At 39.6% G+C, this 16,737-nt stretch overlaps 2 protein-coding genes across 2 annotated transcripts in view; one reads left to right on the top strand and one right to left on the bottom strand.

Annotated features, from left to right (window-relative positions):
- The window catches only part of Ir64a (Ionotropic receptor 64a), a 68,842-nt gene extending 54,229 nt beyond the window's left edge, over nucleotides 1–14,613 (top strand). The window contains exons 7-9 of the mRNA XM_065219446.1: nucleotides 245–456; nucleotides 513–808; nucleotides 14,256–14,613. Coding sequence (XP_065075518.1) covers nucleotides 245–456; nucleotides 513–808; nucleotides 14,256–14,613 — 866 coding nt within the window. The remainder of the gene's footprint in view (nucleotides 1–244; nucleotides 457–512; nucleotides 809–14,255) is intronic.
- Nucleotides 5,846–8,329, bottom strand: LOC135699230 (uncharacterized). The gene is made up of 4 exons (XM_065219435.1): nucleotides 8,098–8,329; nucleotides 7,697–8,029; nucleotides 7,391–7,638; nucleotides 5,846–5,875 (listed from the first exon to the last, which is right to left on the bottom strand). The coding sequence occupies exons 1-4, from the start codon at nucleotides 8,327–8,329 to the stop codon at nucleotides 5,846–5,848; spliced, it is 843 nt and encodes a 280-aa protein (XP_065075507.1).
- Nucleotides 14,614–16,737: the final 2,124 nt, after the last annotated feature.

The following is a 16,737-nucleotide window of genomic DNA, read 5'->3' as shown; positions in this document are numbered from 1 at the left end:
AAGTAAAGAATTTATCGAATGATGTGGTAAGAATTTAAGCTGCACCGGAACGATTTGAACTTTCCCGATGGAAGTTTGCAGTGTATGGAAGGTTTTTGATTTGGCTTTTCTTGGATGGATTTTATGGGAAAAAAATGAACCATGCATTTGAAACTGTATTTCCGAGCAGATAAAGTTTTATTTTGGTAAAATTTCGGTGGCTATGATGACTCTCAATAAGAATCGATTATTTTCATTTCATCAGGTCTGTCCGAGATTCCTCGGCTTGCATCCGGAAAATGCACCTCCATGTTTATCCTGATCTTCGGCTATCTCATGTTCCAATACTATTCGGCAAGCATCGTCGGTTCTCTGCTAATGGAACCACCGAAAAACATCCGCACGTTGCGGAACCTCATCGATAGTCGCCTCTCTCTGGGCATCGAAGACATCCCGTACAGTAGGGATTACTTCGTGGTAAGCTCCTCTAATTCCCGTAAAATTATGAATACATTCTACCTTATATCACACAGCGAACTACCGACGAGGACTCGCTGGAACTATTTCGAACCCGGATAAGCTTCCTCAACCCGAAAACCGGTCAAAACGAGTCGCATTTTTCGAACGCAGCTGACGGCCTCGGGCTGGTGAAGATGGGCGGGAACGCATTTCACGTGGCCATTTCGGCTGGCTACAAAATCATACGGGAAACCTTCAGCGAGCGGGAAGTCTGCGAACTGGCCGAAATCGACATGTTTCCCAAGTCGAGCCAGTGGATGGTGGCGATCGTGCAGAAAAATTCACCCTACCGGGATGTCATAACGTACGGGTGAGTGAGTGCTGGTTTTTCCTGCTTTTAGTGTGGTGGTTGAATTCATTCATGTGCGTAGTTTTTGTCGTCTTCGGCAGTTTTTTGTTTGCTTTCGGCATGGGAGGTTTTTTTTTGTTATCTGCATTCGCACTACGCAGTTTGGTGTAGGCCAGGAAAATTAGAGAATGTTTCTAGTGACTATCACAGTTCGAAAAAGTAGTGGTTATTTATAATCGATATGATGAACATAAATAGAGTGTCATATATCATACAATATTACGGTATAGATCATGTAAAGTTATGAGCCATTTAATGGATTATTACAAATATTGTATGCAACCGTCGATCGGGGCCTCCCTTAGCTCAGTCGGTAAAGACGCAGCTACAAAGCAAGACCATGCTGAAGGTGCCTTAGTTCGTCTAGGTATTTTTCGTTTTGAAAAAAATCTTGACTTCCCCGGAAGTATGATTGTACTTGCCACACAATCATACAATTTTTGACGTAGGACTACGTCTTTCGGGAATATAGGGGTACAATTTATGAAAAGTGAAAAATGAAATTATGAACGATTTTGAACGTTAATAACTCAGCTGCCCCTGGACCAATTTCAATTATTTTATCACCAATCGATCAGAAACATTTCTACGCATCGATAACAATGTTCTTGACTGTTGATTTTTAACAAAAAACTATTGAAAAAGTGGTAAATGTCAAGCATTGTCCAAAAGCTTCTAAATAACTAACAAATCCACCAATTACGTACATGCATGTGCTGCTTCCCCAACACAGTCATCAGAGAATGGTTCCTAGATGAAACAAGTCGAAGTGACATTCGCCTCCGATCTTCGGGCGTGTACGAGTAGGGAGGATGCAATTGCAGAACATTTTGTAGCCAATTCAGAACCACACACCCCCAACGACCACACAAAATGCTGTTTTTTTTCCTTGGATTTGTTTTCCGTGCGGAGCACCAATGCTACCCACACCCATGCTTGGCATACACAGTTTTGGTCATGAACTGCTCATTTGCTAATAACTTTGCACACAGTTGACGCAACATAGTTCTTTTTGAAGCAGTAGATAGAATAGAGTGTAAGCTTGTTAAAGATATGTAAAATAAAGTAGATTTTAATGCTAATAGTAAACTGTATTTATTTTAGCGTTGTAAAAATGAGGTGAGAAATGCTCACTACACATCTCGGAATTTAAGTGTTAAATTGATTAGTGTTGATTCAAATGTTAAGCTTTACCTAATCTTCGCATATCTATAGTAAACTATGAGCCTAATCTATCAATTACTTTAAAGAAAAATAAATTTCAACATCTGAGTGAAAAGTTATTACCAAATGAGCAGTTGGTGTGTACAGCTGTGCATGCTCACACGGACCCTACCTATCGACCCATCAACTCATGAACCGGGAACCCCGAAGGAAGGCGTGATCAGAGATGTTATGCCTCTGAACTTCCCGGCAGCGTTGACTGGGATTGAACCCAGGCCTGCTGGGACGCTTACCACTACACCACGGGCGCCGCTGCTCTCTAGAGTTGTAATCTTGTAACCAAACTTGGAAGCAGGGGATACTCTATATAAATTCTACTCTAACTCTTTTCTGAAATGAACTTGGTGGCCCTGAAAAGGGCCGTTTTGTTACATTGGTGATAAGTTTTAACCTCCGAAACCGTACGTTCCGAATCTACGCTTTAGGCTTAGTTTCGATTCACCCGTTCAACGTTAAACAAGCACCAAGTAAGCAAAGGGAAGCAAAGGCTTGGAAAAGGAGGCGCCAAGCGTCATCGGAAGGTTCTGCGTGAAAACAACCAGGGTGTTCCCAAGCCTGCCATCCGTCGTCTGGCTCGACGTGGTTGTGTCAAGCGTCTCCGGTCTGATCTTCGAGGAAACCCAAGATGTGCTGAAGGTGTTCCTAGAAAATATGCGTGATGCCGTCACCTACACTGAACACGCCAAGCGCAAAACCGTCACGGCCATGGATGTCGTCTACGCTCTGAAGCGACTGTACGGTTTCGGAGGTTAAAACTTATCACCAACGTAACAAAACGGCCCTTTTCAGGGCCACCAAGTTCATTTCAGTAAAGAGTTAGAATAGAATTTATATAGAGTAGCCCATGATTCACCCATTCAATTTGTCACTAAATACATCAAAATGATTCAAAAATCAAATAATTTGTTAGGGAAATAAATTATGTTTTATTTGTAGTCTTATCGGTGGGTTAATTTTTTTCCGTTTCACTTTCATTAACTGAGAAACCCTAATCGTATGCATTCTCCTGCTGCGCGACATCTTCGAAAACGTCCGAACCGTAAAAAATTTCGTAGTCCTATGTCAACAATGCGGTTGTGTCTTTTTTTTTTTTTTGTTCATTAATTTATTTGATAAGGCTCAACCGAATTAACTTAACAGAGCCGATGATTCTTGGTCACTATACAATACATCTTAAAAATATAGTCAAAAGGTACAACACAATAAACACTTTATCTTCCACTATCCAAAAAGCCTCCTCCATCAGAACTGGAGCCGCTTCCAGTAGTTTCATTGTATGGCAAACTGTTGTACGCCAACGAGGGTCAGAGCGCGTCCATTGCAGCAATGGACGCAAAACGTGGTCAGCACTCACACACTCATCACGAAACGGTTGCTTTCCAAAGTCGACGACGCATCGACCGAAAGAACTGCTGATGAAGAACAATGAGGAGGACCACACAATGGTTGCTGCCGAGAAAACAGACAATCGCGTAGCACACATCGAGAGTGGTCTGCTTTTGTCGACAGCCGAGTGAACACTGAGGGTTGTGTCTTGTACACCACCCTCCAACTTTTTTTTATTAAAAGTACGTTTATTCGTCAAACAAAAAACAAAAATTATGTTTATAATAAATTAAACTCCGACTTCAATATTTAAATTCAATGCATCTATATCTACATCTATCCTATCATTACATTTTTCAATGAAGGTGATGTATATAAATAAGATCTTCAGAATTGCTGTTCTCGTAGTCACAGATATCCTTTCTAATGAAGGTCGTAGAAGTTCTTCGCACTTGAAGGATCGTCGTCTGCCAGTTAACGTCATCAGTTTTTGCTGAAGTTATTCAAATGCTACACGCCCAAGTAACCACGACGCATTATATCCCTATTTTAATTCAGCTTTATATCTTCTTATGACGATATTGATTAAATGCCACAAGACTTTAAATGTTTTTGTAATGTTAGTATAAAGTGGAAAAGGGCGATTATTAGACTCATTTGAGATCTGTCAGGTAAGCACTATATTGCCATAATTAATGTAGATATAAAGCAAGTGTCTACTTTATCGATAGAAGTGTTTTTAATATTGAATATTAACGCCACAATACATTAAGAATGTTGATTTAAAGGATTTAAAAAAAAAATATATTATAAAATGTTTAAAATTTATTTTAATTCGTCATGAAGCATAAATAACTCTTGTTTTTAGTTTTTGTTTAGTTGCTTATATTCCTATTACATTTTTATATATATTTTTATAATTACTAAATTCTGTTGATAATCTTTCCTCTGGCTGGAATTGAACCCAGGTTGATTACGGTCATCTGCCTTTATAACCAGTATCCTACACCCTTAGCTATAAATGAACTTGATATTCGGCATGTCTTCTTCTCAAATGAAGAGAAAGGTTTATTGCTCTATTTTCACGCTATGGTAGCATTATAATACTCTTTATTTGCATTATATAGTAACATTGCACTAATTGAAGACTTGGCACCCCTGCACAAAAATATGAATAAAAAAAAAGTTTCCGGAAGCACTGTTGAATTTTGACATTCAATGAAAAAAAAAACAAAACAAGAGCCCAACTTTGTGTGCTGTACTTTTTTTTTCAGTTTTCTGATATAAACGACTATTAGAACGCAAATCTTCAGGTAAAACTATAGCTAAACTATCAAGTTAAAGATTCAACAATGATGCCTCCATTTCAGCATGACTCAAAATAAGTATTCGGTTGTTCAATGTTCGTTTGATGAGGAGGAAACATACCTTTGCGTTTTGCCCTCTAACTGGGTCACCAAAAATGGCTGGAATAAAGGTATTCCTGATAAGTTGACTGCATCCGACGGAGGTGATTTGTGCTATTGGCCAGTGAAAGCAGCAGGTTATCGTTTATTGGAAAAGGCAAAAAAAAAAAAACCCAACGGTTGGGATTGACAGAACATCGCTCGCGGCATTCCGATGCAAAATAAAACGTTCGGGAATCGATACGTATAAGAATGTAAGCAACCAAAAAACATCTTTCTTATGTTACTAATCACCTGGTTTTCATTATAGGCACAAAAGGAACAAAAGCTGATGGAGATGTACTTTGATACGGATGAATTTGTACCACAGAAACCTACTCAATTTGACACAGGAGCTGCAAAGTTGTTTTCGGAGATTCTCAACCAAACAGCAGATGCCCCAGCATCTACATCCAGAGAAAATTCAGTGCAAATGAATGATTTTCTATCAACATCAGCTCTAATCAATGATGCTCCTACTGCTTCTATGCTGGATTCTTCCGTGATGACCAACCATGGTACACTTCACGCAACTCCGTTGCTGGATTATTCACAGAACCTTTCCAAGTCTATAGTTGCTGAATCAACCGCAAACCTTTTGTCAGGATCGTTGTCTGGTAGACTGCAGAGCTTGGAAAAACAGATGAGTCAGGCAATAGTCACTCTTTCTCAAGTTAATGCAAAGCTTAATGTTATTGCTGAGAAGGAAGACCAACGTAATGTTAGCATGGAAAACCAGTTGAATCAGGTAATGCTTATGCTTTCTCAAGCCAACGCTAAACTTGATGTTATTGCTTCTCATGAACGTGGTCACAAAAATGCGGAGGACGATCAAACTGAGGTGAAAAAGTTTGCTTTAAATCCCGTCAGGAAGGTTACTGAGCTTGAAGCATTGGAGCAGAGATGCATGGACGAATGATTTGTTGAAAACGTGATCAAATCATTGTCAAAAATCCATGGAAAGCACCGTTTTACGGGAAACGGTCAAACTGTGTGCTTACAGCTAATTGATTACTTTGTGGATCGTAGATTTCTACGTGAAGTGTCGTGGACAGGGGTTAGCAAGAGCAAAGATGCAAATGGAAACCCGCGAATGAAGATTGCATTTTCGAAACATGACAGATTTATCGATCTGTTTTTTTCAAGTTGTTTTCCACGCTGATGAAATGTTTACTTTGAAGGCTTGCCACAAATTTCTCAAACAATGTATTCGAAATTCGAAGCAAAGACTTGAAGAAATCAAACGTCTACGTATGCCAGTGGCCAGGAATCGGCGTGTCAAAAATGCAAATGACTTGCTTGAGAATGACCGAGAGTTTAGTGAAGATTCCCAATGCGGTCCAAATGAACTTAATGAGGGCCAAAGACGATCTCAAGAAATGGAAGAGGAGTTCCTAGAAGAGGAGTCATCATTCAAGGCAGAACCTTATATGCGAATCTTCTCGCATTTAATTTTGTTTCTAATGCATATTCGAACTGGTCCAATGATTTTTCTTTTAATAATATGTTGTGAATTCATTTACTTTGAAAAATAAACAATGTTTACATGAGCTTCTATTTGAACAATTACATACATTCTGTAGATGGAAGAGTATGATGAAGAGGTACAAAAACGACTTCATTGCTAACAACTATAACAACTAATTTGCATAGAATTTGCTGTAAAGGATACATCTTCTGGGTTTTGCAGGTAATGTCTGATGAATAAAAAACAAGAATATTCATTGATGGTAAGGGATTCATGAACAGGTTATCAAATCGTAATAGCTCTGATCCATTGATTCCATTTGAATCTGCATAATTCATTGCGACAATCGTTTTGTCATTCATTAAAAACCATTTATCCGGAAACGAATTTTTCAATGTGAAGTTTTTCGATAATTGTATGATGGAATACTTATTATTGTCCTCTTTAAATGGATTTTTCAAGAAAGGATAAGGCACTGATTTATTTTTCAGATCTGGATTATAACTACTTTTCTCAGATAAACGATTAATGATTTGTGATAATGGTAATCGCCCTGTCCTAACAAGCTTCTTAATTTGATGTAAATGGTTTTCAAATGAGTAGGATGAAATCGAAGGTAGAGCACCAAACCTTTGAACCTCATCTACAACATGAGCTAAATTGTGGATATTACTGGTGGCTGAATTAAATTGTATGTGGTAGTTAGTGATGAAATCCTTGAATAATATTTTAGCTACTGGTAGGAAACGATGGAAATAGCTACTAGAGCAAATTGTTACCGCGCAGAAAAGATTTGAAAAATTTATGAAATGACTTTCTTTAAGAAATTGTTTCAGAAGGATGATACATGTAGTTTAAAAACGAAGCACATTCTGAAGCCTTCCAGTGGTTTACAGTTTCTATGCTACGTACAGAACGATGAATTTCTAATGGTAAACGAATTGTGTCCAGTTGTTTTGAAATGGATTTGATGTCATCTTTCGACCATTTAGCTGCGTCCAGACCATTGTGACCATCTCGGTATGCAAGAAGTAGTTTCTTCATAACTCCAAGATGAAGTAGATGAAACGAGTCAGATACTATGACATCTTCAACTATATCTATCGGTAGCTTTAGCAGCGGAGTAATGATTGGTTGCTTGAGTAACTTTCCATTTTCCCGAATCTTGTAGTGTTGATAATGTCCTTCATACATCCATTTTCGAAAGCCAGAATCAGTTCTACGAATTGCTGAAGTGTTGGGAAATATGTTAGTTCGTAATAAAGTTGAATGATGACCAACTGTGCAGCACTTTAAACAGCCGTGTAATGAGTTGAAATTCACTACCCCTATAATAAAAGAGAAAGTGTTACTAAAATAATGTTTTTAAGGGATTGAAAATAATACCTTTTATAAACGCTCGCGCAGGTGAATCACAAATAAATGCTCGAATTTTCACAAGCATCTTAAACCCGTTAATTACCAATCCATTCTCCAAAATTGGAAGGATTTTACTCGCAAACGGCTCTAGAAATTGTTCGATTTTCTTCGGCTTCGAGCGGCCATGGAAGACACCAATGACCATGGGATCGATTTCTGGCATAAAACTATGGATATTGAATAAAATTAGCCACACTTGATCTGTTCCATTATTGAACAAGGGTAGTCCATCAATGTTGATGTTGATCAAAATTGAACATGATTCGTTCAAATTGGTGAAGCACCGTCTAAGGCAAATTTCTGAAAGGCATAGTATAGGATTACATTTTGAACAAATGATTAAAAAACCAAAATCTTAATCATCTTACCAATCCCTTGATGCCAGTATTGGCCTCCTTCTATAGATGATATAGGTTTCTTATTCCGCGGCGTTGATAATAGACGACGTGGATCCGTAGGTATTTTTGAATCCAGTTGATTTAATCTCTGCAACAACGGTTTCATGGCATGCTGCCGAATATTATGCTCAATACCCCAGCTCCGCAAAAATGTTTGGAGATCCCCGGTCTTTTTTTCCTCCTCAGATTTTTCAAAGTCCATAGGTGGTACAATACAACTCTGATTCAATGATTCGTCACTAGAACTCTCAGAATCTGAACGTAGCATGGACACATCTTCAAAGTAATTGTTTTTGCTGGGTTCCGGTTGAGATGTGGGTGATTCTTCATTTGACGATATATCGGACTGATCTTGAATATATTCCGGAAACTTAAACACCGGACCAGGTACGTTTATAGTGGAATTAATATCTTTCTGAATCGGTTGATTTGCTGCTTGGAATGGTCTGATAACCACTGTGTTACGATATTTTTTAACTTTTCTTCTAAAATTACCACTTTTCAGCAGCATTTGCCATTTCTTCCTACAATCCATAAGCTTCAATACCTATAAATTCTAAAAATAGAATCAAAATAAAAGATGCAGTGTAGCTTTTCCATCAAGCTTTTTATTGAGCTCAAGGGCAACTTTTAAGATTAAACATGCATTAGCCAAATTAATGCAGGAAAACATTAATTTGTAGCATCAAATGGCGATATAAAGCGTATTAAGATGTTTTTTTGCAACAATGGCATTTAACATCTAGATTTAAAGGAAGTTTACATTAATCTTGCTTATATAAATATGTTAATGTGCAATGATATAATGCTTGCGGTTACATGGGCGTACTCTAGGGCAAGCAAAGAATTTATGCTGAATGGTCTCTACAGCAGCCGCACAATGAGTGCAATTTTCTCCGTCTGTAGGGGGAGGAGGAGCATAGTGAACGCAGTTTGGCCCTGCATCTCTAGCTGCATGAAACAAATCAACTGGTAGTAGGTTCAACATCATTATGATATTGATCCTACCAGCCAGGGTTACTTCCACTCACTTGCTATAAAAAATTGTGTTTCCGAATTATAACACATTAGATGTGATAATGATAATTAGTGCTTGTAAGCAGTGCTGGAAACGTTCGCGATATTTCACGAAGTTCACCAAGGGAAAAGTTCGCGAGTCATAGTGAGTTTTCGCGAACTTTTCCATCACTGTTTGTAAGTTACAAGAAAAGGTCGTGAAGTATGTGTTTGATACATAAAACCTGCCAAAATTGCTTTCAGTGCGTCACAATCAGTGATTTAACGATTCGTGAGCGCTCACTCAGAGTGAACGCTCGCGAATCATAAGATCGCCGATTGTGACGCTCTGAAAGCGAAATTGACAGGTTTTATGAGTCGAACACATCCTTTACACCCTTTTCTTGTTACTTACAAGTACAGCATATCATTATATCATCTGATGATCTCATAATTTAGAAAACCATTGTTTTAAAGCAAGTCAGTGGAAGCAACCCTACCTACCACCAATAAATTTGTTCCGAACGGCCGGAAGTCCACGCTGGTGCACGGGATGATCACTATGCCCCACCTGTTCACTATGTTCCTACGTCTCATAATATTCAAAAGCCGCCGGTGCGGGACCTTTTGGTTCACCCAGATATACAACGCACTACGCTGCGATGACAATAGATTCCGTGTAGCAATTTTACTCCACACACGAGGCCAGTTGATTTCGGGGCTTGCTATCTCCACTATTGGTCTGTCCGTGCGTTCTACGAAGAAGCGAAGGATGATATCGGCGAAGGGGTGTTGGCGGATTTGGAAAGAGAAGTTTGAAAAATTGTTTAGGATTAAGTTGAGGCAAGGAAGGGCTGTAATTAAATTTGATTGGGGAGGATTTGTTTGGTTGAGGTAGGAACTATAGTTAGGAAGGGACTTGATCTCGTGAAAGTGGCGATTAATTAATAGCGCCTTGCACTTCATCGCTGGTAGATGTGGCTTGAGGCCGCCATGCTCTTTACTGCGCACTAACTGTTGCATTTGAATTGAAGAAAAAAATCAACGAAAAAGGTAACTCCGTCAGCTTTGCCACGAGTGCAGCCGTCAAGTGGAGGTTTGCTGCCATATAGCACAATTTGGACGACAGGAAGATATTCAGTAACGTAACTTTTTGGTGTTTTGACAAGGTGCGCAAAGAGTGCAGCCATACTTGCCGAGAAAAGTTTGTCACAAGCGAGTCCCAATAGCTTAACCATCAGCCTCACCGAGTTGGCGAAAACCACACCAAGAATTTTGATGGTATTCTCCATACGAAGCCACTATACAGAAAACAGAGGGTGATTGCTGATTACACCGACATCGATTACCGTTGTTTCGGTTTCATTCAAACGCTTGTTTTGGTTTCTTTCAAAGCGCCTGAACAAATCTCGCATTGTATTTACTGCAAGTGTTGCTTGAAGGGAGCCGGACAGAACGCCATGAGTTCGAAGTAAATTTTCAAGCCGCTGCTTCAAGATCCGTGAATGAATTTTGTAGTCCACATTGACTAGGCTTATTGGCCTGTATGAGCGAGCGGTGTTCCCTGTACCGAGTTTCTTTACCAACACGATCACTCCATCAACGAACTGAGCTGGGAAGTTGGATCTGATGGCCTCATTCAATATCAGATTCAGTTCTCGATGAATCACATCGAATGTTCGCAGGTAGAACTCTTAAGGTAGCCCTGGTGATTTTTTCGATGCGGACGTACGGATAGCAGAAAGAATTCCGGTCGTTGTGACCTCGTTCATGGTGGCTTCATTCACAGCATCTTGTTCGGGGATGACTCATTCGCAGTGAAAAGGGTTGCCTTCATCTTCTTCGTCCACTTGCTCACGAGCGTGCAGGTTGGTGAAGTATTGTAGGATATGATCCTGAATAGAAGCTGGATCGTCGATTATTTCGTCTCTCTCGTTCCGCAGCTGCTTGATGGTGGGTTTCCGGCGCATTCTTTCACGCAGTTGGTAGGTAGATAGTGGCTCTCCGGCAACGAAAGTCTCGTTACTACGCACAAACAGTTCGGAGAAGCGACGTTGATGCGAGAGATTTCTGTCTTTAGTCGGTTGATGGTGGCTAGCATGGCACGGTTGTTTTGGTAGCCATCGTACGCTTGCCATAAGCCCGTGGAGACGCTGTTGTTCACGATTGAAATCGTCGAAAGCGAGCTTTGATTTCCATCGGAAAAAAATTGGAGGGTAGTGTACAAGACACAACCGCATTGTTGACATAGGACTACGAAATTTTTTACGGTTCGGACGTTTTCGAAGATGTCGTGCAGCAGGAGAATGCATACGATGAGGGTTTCTCAGTTAAAAATTAACCCACCGATAAGACTACAAATAGAACATAATTTATTTCCCCAACAAATTATTTGATTTTTGAATCATTTTGATGTATTTAGTGACAAATTGAATGGGTGAATCATGGGCTACTCTATATAAATTCTATTCTAACTCTTTACTGAAATGAACTTGGTGGCCCTGAAAAGGGCCGTTTTGTTACGTTGGTGATAAGTTTTAACCTCCGAAACCGTACAGTCGCTTCAGAGCGTAGACGACATCCATGGCCGTGACGGTTTTGCGCTTGGCGTGTTCAGTGTAGGTGACGGCATCACGTATATTTTCTAGGAACACCTTCAGCACATCTTGGGTTTCCTCGAAGATCAGACCGGAGACGCTTGACACAACCACGTCGAGCCAGACGACGGATGGCAGGCTTGGGAACACCCTGGTTGTTTTCACGCAGAACCTTCCGATGACGCTTGGCGCCTCCTTTTCCAAGCCTTTGCTTCCCTTTGCTTACTTGATGCTTGTTTAACGTTGAACGGGTGAATCGAAACTAAGCCTAAAGCGTAGATTCGGAACGTACGGTTTCGGAGGTTAAAACTTATCACCAATGTAACAAAACGGCCCTTTTCAGGGCCACCAAGATCATTTCAGAAAATAGTTAGAGTAGAATTTATATAGAGTATCCCCTGCTTCCAAGTTTGGTTACAAGATTACAACTATAGAGAGCAGCGGCGCCCGTGGTGTAGAGGTAAGCGTCCCAGCAGGCCTGGGTTCAATCCCTGCCGGGAAGTTCAGAGGTATAACATCTCTGATCACGCCTTCCTTCGGGGTTCCCAGTTCATGAGTTGATGGGTCGATAGGCAGGGTCCGTGTGGGCATGCACAGTTGTACACACCAACTGCTCATTTGGTAATAATTTTTCACTCAGAGGTTGAAATTTATTTTTCTTTAAAGTAATTGATAGATTAGGCTCATAGTTTACTATAGATATGCGAAGATTAGGCAAAGCTTAACATTTGAATCAACACTAATCAATTTAACACTTAAATTCCGAGATGTGTAGTGAGCATTTCTCACCTCATTTTTACAACGCTTAAACAAATACAGTTTACTATTAGCATTAAAATCTACTTTACTTTACATATCTATAACAAGCTTACACTCTATTCTATCTACTGCTTCAAAAAGAACTATGTTGCGTCAACTGTGTGCAAAGTTATTAGCAAATGAGCAGTTCGTGACCAAAACTGTGTATGCCAAGCATGGGTGTGGGTAGCATTGGTGCTCAGCACGAAAAACAAATCCTAGGAAGAAAACAGCATTTTGTGTGGTCGTTGGGGGTGTGTGGTGCTGAATTGGCTACAAAATGTTCCGCAGTTGCATCCTCCCTACTCGTACACGCCCGAAGATCGGAGGCGAATGTCACTTCGACTTGTTTCATCTAGGAACCATTCTCTGATGACTGTGTTGGGGAAGCAGCACATGCATGTACGTAATTGGTGGATTTGTTAGTTATTTAGAAGCTTTTGGACAATGCTTGACATTTACCGCGTTTTCAATAGTTTCTTGTTAAAAATCAACAGTCAAGAGCATTGTTATCGATGCGTAGAAATGTTTCTGATCGATTGGTGATAAAATAATCGAAATTGATCTAGGGCAGCTAAGTGATTAGCGTTCAAAATCTTTCATAATTTCATTTTTCACTTTTCATAAATTGTACCCCCATCTTCCCGAAAGACGTAGTCCTACGTCAAAAATGAAAATACAGGTATACCTCGAAATAAATTAACTGCGAACAATTGCAGCTTGCTCTATGACCGGCATAATCGGCACACCTGCGGCACACTGACAAAAAAGATGACCCAAGATTGGTGTGCGGAGTGACCTCCCCCTTGGTAGAAGAAATGTGTTTTATCAGCATTAATTCTGGCAGCTCATTTAGTTTGTACATATTTCTGGATTTACTAAAAATAAATGTGATTAAGAACGCCATTTTATTATCTTCGGCCCAAATCAGATAATGTAATTGGAAAAATATTAAAAATGTACCGCGTAAAACCAGTTCAAATGCATAATGAAAATTTATGGCCCCACAGCCGATATGGATTCAAAGGTCTGGCCCGCGGTTCAAAAACGGTGGGCTGGCTTGTTCTAGAGGAAAACAAACTCGATTGTTGCACGGCAAAGTTTGAGTGGTAGAAAGCGTCATTCAAACTGCTTGAATGATATGAACCATTAACCATTATCCATATACACTTTAAAGGGTCAGTACAGAATAAGATCGCATGCAAATATGATATGATTTGGAATCGGTTGAGCAGTATGGAGCAATTTCGATACTATGAGCCACGCTTATCCATATTTTCCTACCCTAAGCCAACAGGATACAAATGGGGTGGGGGAGGGGTTAGGAATTCACGGGTTGTCATTCGATTTTTATGCTCGATTTCAATCATTGTTTCAATAACGTTTCCCACATTTCAGCAAACAAACTAGCTTTGTATAACCTGGATCAGGTACGCAACAACTATGCCACCGATCAACGCTGACGCTATATTCGGTAGATTTTCCACGCATAGCTTCGGTTATGCTTTCTTCCACCACAGATTTTTTTTCTAGCGCCGAGCACGTGTGACGCTTCAGTCGAGAGAGTTAGTGCACTCATGTTCCGGTGTGCATGTGTAGTGTATCTATCTGTGTATGATTGTGCATTCGTTCTTTTGTGATTCGGCTATATCGGTCCTTTGCTATGAACCACCCTTTCCCATCCTTCACACCGCCGAACAGTTTTATGTTTGACCACGGTTCGATCTAAAATTTCAGATTACGACGCTTGAATGAAGCTGGCATAATGGACCACCAGAGACACGTTTGGCAGGAACCGAAACCGAAATGTGTGCGCAAAATGGCAGCGACGGATCTGATTGTTGGTATGGATAGTGTTTATTCGGCGTTTATCTTGCTACTGACCGGAGCGGTCGTGTCCATTGGCTTACTACTGATTGAGATACTGCATCATCAGATGAGACTGGCGAAAAACTACTGGCCTCCGAGGCGGTGGCAGCAGCAGCAGCAGCAACATCATCAATTCAATGTCGGGAATTTACCGCAGCAACTACAACTCTGGCAGAAGCCGGCGCCGACCTGGGATCAGGACTTGGCTTATTCCTATGTTGATTGAATTGATTTCGGTTGAATGAGTTCAATAGCCTGGAGGATGGACGTTACTGTGGTCGTCATATATAGGGTGGCTCTGTTTATCTAATGGGATTGTTGGTTAGTATGATGGTTAGTCGAACATTGGCGCAGTAATTTAGTATAATGAAGAATTAAATTCCCCTGCTGGATGCGCATTTTAGCCAATTTACTTGGAGAATTATTCCTTTAGTATCGTGCAGTCTGTTCATTGTTAGATAAGTTTATTGTACCAATGGACATTCTTGATGAGGACCGTAATTGAGCGATATTGTCTAGACATGTCCGTTAGAAATTGTGGTACCGTTATAATTGATAAAGAATCAGAATTGTTTTGTTAAAAATATAAAACTACTTTTTCATCCCCAATTCGTCCTACGATTTTTTTTAAATTCCATCCAAACGCATTGAAACGCCATATCGTTTCTTTTGTTTTTGAAAACAATAAGTATAAATACCCAAGTAGCAATTTGGAAATGGATGTAATGTCGGCCTGAATGCCCCTAATTTGGGCCCATACATAAATTCAGTAATCGACTAAATTTTCAATAGTGACTTAAAATATCCATAAGTATCATTGACGCGTTCATCTAGATATAATTGATAAATAGCAAATTGGTAGGCCTACATTAGATCCATTTCCCCTTTTGGTTCTTTTTGGTGTCAATAAAGTGTATCACAAAACTCCCTACTGTTTACAAATTAAACTAAATATATGGATTCGCCTAGAGACAGACATAAAATAAATCGATTGGAGCTTTTCAACGCAGAATCGTAGCGATGTTGTCGACGGAAGGGAAAAGGAATACAACTCCAGAACTTTCTGGGAGGCCAAACAGCTCCGACTGAACCAGTCAACAATGACAGAACAGTCAACTGAGAAGAGTGCAGTGAATGCGGTTCACGAAGCACTGGACGCCGATAAATTAGACGCTTAAAATTGATGGGAATACCCAAAATATTGTGAATGGCGTTTGCGTAATGTTCTGATTAAAAACAGACCAGACTTCTCTAGAAATTGCATTTCGATGATGATCCGAATAACATGCATTAGTGCTAAACTGAGACTGCGGAAAACTGCCAACTGGAAACTTCGGAATCTTTCAGTCAGCTGGAAATTGGCTGCCTTCGCAGCGGATTCTTTCGGCGAAAGAGTCAACTATTCCAAAAATCCCAGCAAGCGCACATTAACTTCTTCGCATCATCCGGAAGAAGGGAAACTGTATGAGAACGATTGAGCTTCCACCTGTTCCTAGTTATGTAGATACACTTCTTGATTAACTGCTTCCAATGGATCCCTTATGGAGTATGCCACGCAACTTTTTGACCAAATCCGGGAGTAGAAACTCGGTGCAATGATCGCACGAAAAAAAAATCGAAAGATAAACAAATTTTGACGTTTAACTTTTTCCAGGCAACTTTGCCATCATAAAACTAAATGGAATAGGATCAGATAAACACAATACAGTCTGTAAATTGTCTTCATTGAAGCCGAATAAAAGCGTTTTGTGTTTGTTAGCGATTTCATGAAAGCAATATAGCTTTTTCCAATTGGCCAATGCACAGTGGTCCAGAATGCAGATTTAGGTGGAATGATATGTTTTGAGCCTGAAATTGAAACTTTAGACTAAAAGTCTCTTTTACAAAGTTGTTCCTTATAGTTAGGCCCTCATTTTTATGACAATGAATTCTAGGGTGGTTCCTATTATCATTAAAATCAAAAATCTAACTTTTTTGTTTGAATAAATTAAGGTATATATTCTTCGGCAAAGTTATAGCTTAGCTAATTTCAAGCAACTTTGTTGGAAATAACTTTTTTGTATCTCTTAAATTGGCTGATTTAGAGCTATTTTCTTGAATTGAGTTAGGGTGACTCTTAAAAAAACAGTTTTTTTGCTCTATTTTTCTTATTTCGAATTTCTTAGCAAAGGTGTCTTCAAATAACTTTTAGATCTTAAGAAGGCGCAAATTTTTGCTACACAAAACTTGTCAATATCTTTCGCCGATCAAGAGTTATTGACGTTTTTATACTAAAAATATGCACTTTTCAAATGTTAATATCTCTTGTTGGGGCAAACAAAAAAAAATTTTTTTTGCAGCATTAGAAAGG

This window comes from Ochlerotatus camptorhynchus, unplaced genomic scaffold, assembly GCF_037179485.1.
Source record: "Ochlerotatus camptorhynchus isolate MF236.1 unplaced genomic scaffold, CSIRO-AGI_Acam_v1.1 ptg000105l, whole genome shotgun sequence".
NCBI classification, from domain to species: Eukaryota; Metazoa; Arthropoda; class Insecta; order Diptera; family Culicidae; genus Ochlerotatus; species Ochlerotatus camptorhynchus.
This window is presented reverse-complemented; position numbering and strand designations above follow the sequence as displayed.

Excerpts from the sequence above, each read along its gene's own strand:
- LOC135699230 (XM_065219435.1), bottom strand. The coding sequence starts at position 8,329 with ATGGACTTTGAAAAATCTGAGGAGGAAAAAAAGACCGGGGATCTCCAA. Across the intron at positions 8,030-8,097 it reads ATACTGGCATCAAGGGATTG|AAATTTGCCTTAGACGGTGC; the intron begins GTAAGATGATTA and ends TATGCCTTTCAG. Across the intron at positions 5,876-7,390 it reads ATATAGTTGAAGATGTCATA|AAATCTACGATCCACAAAGT; the intron begins GTATCTGACTCG and ends CACTTCACGTAG.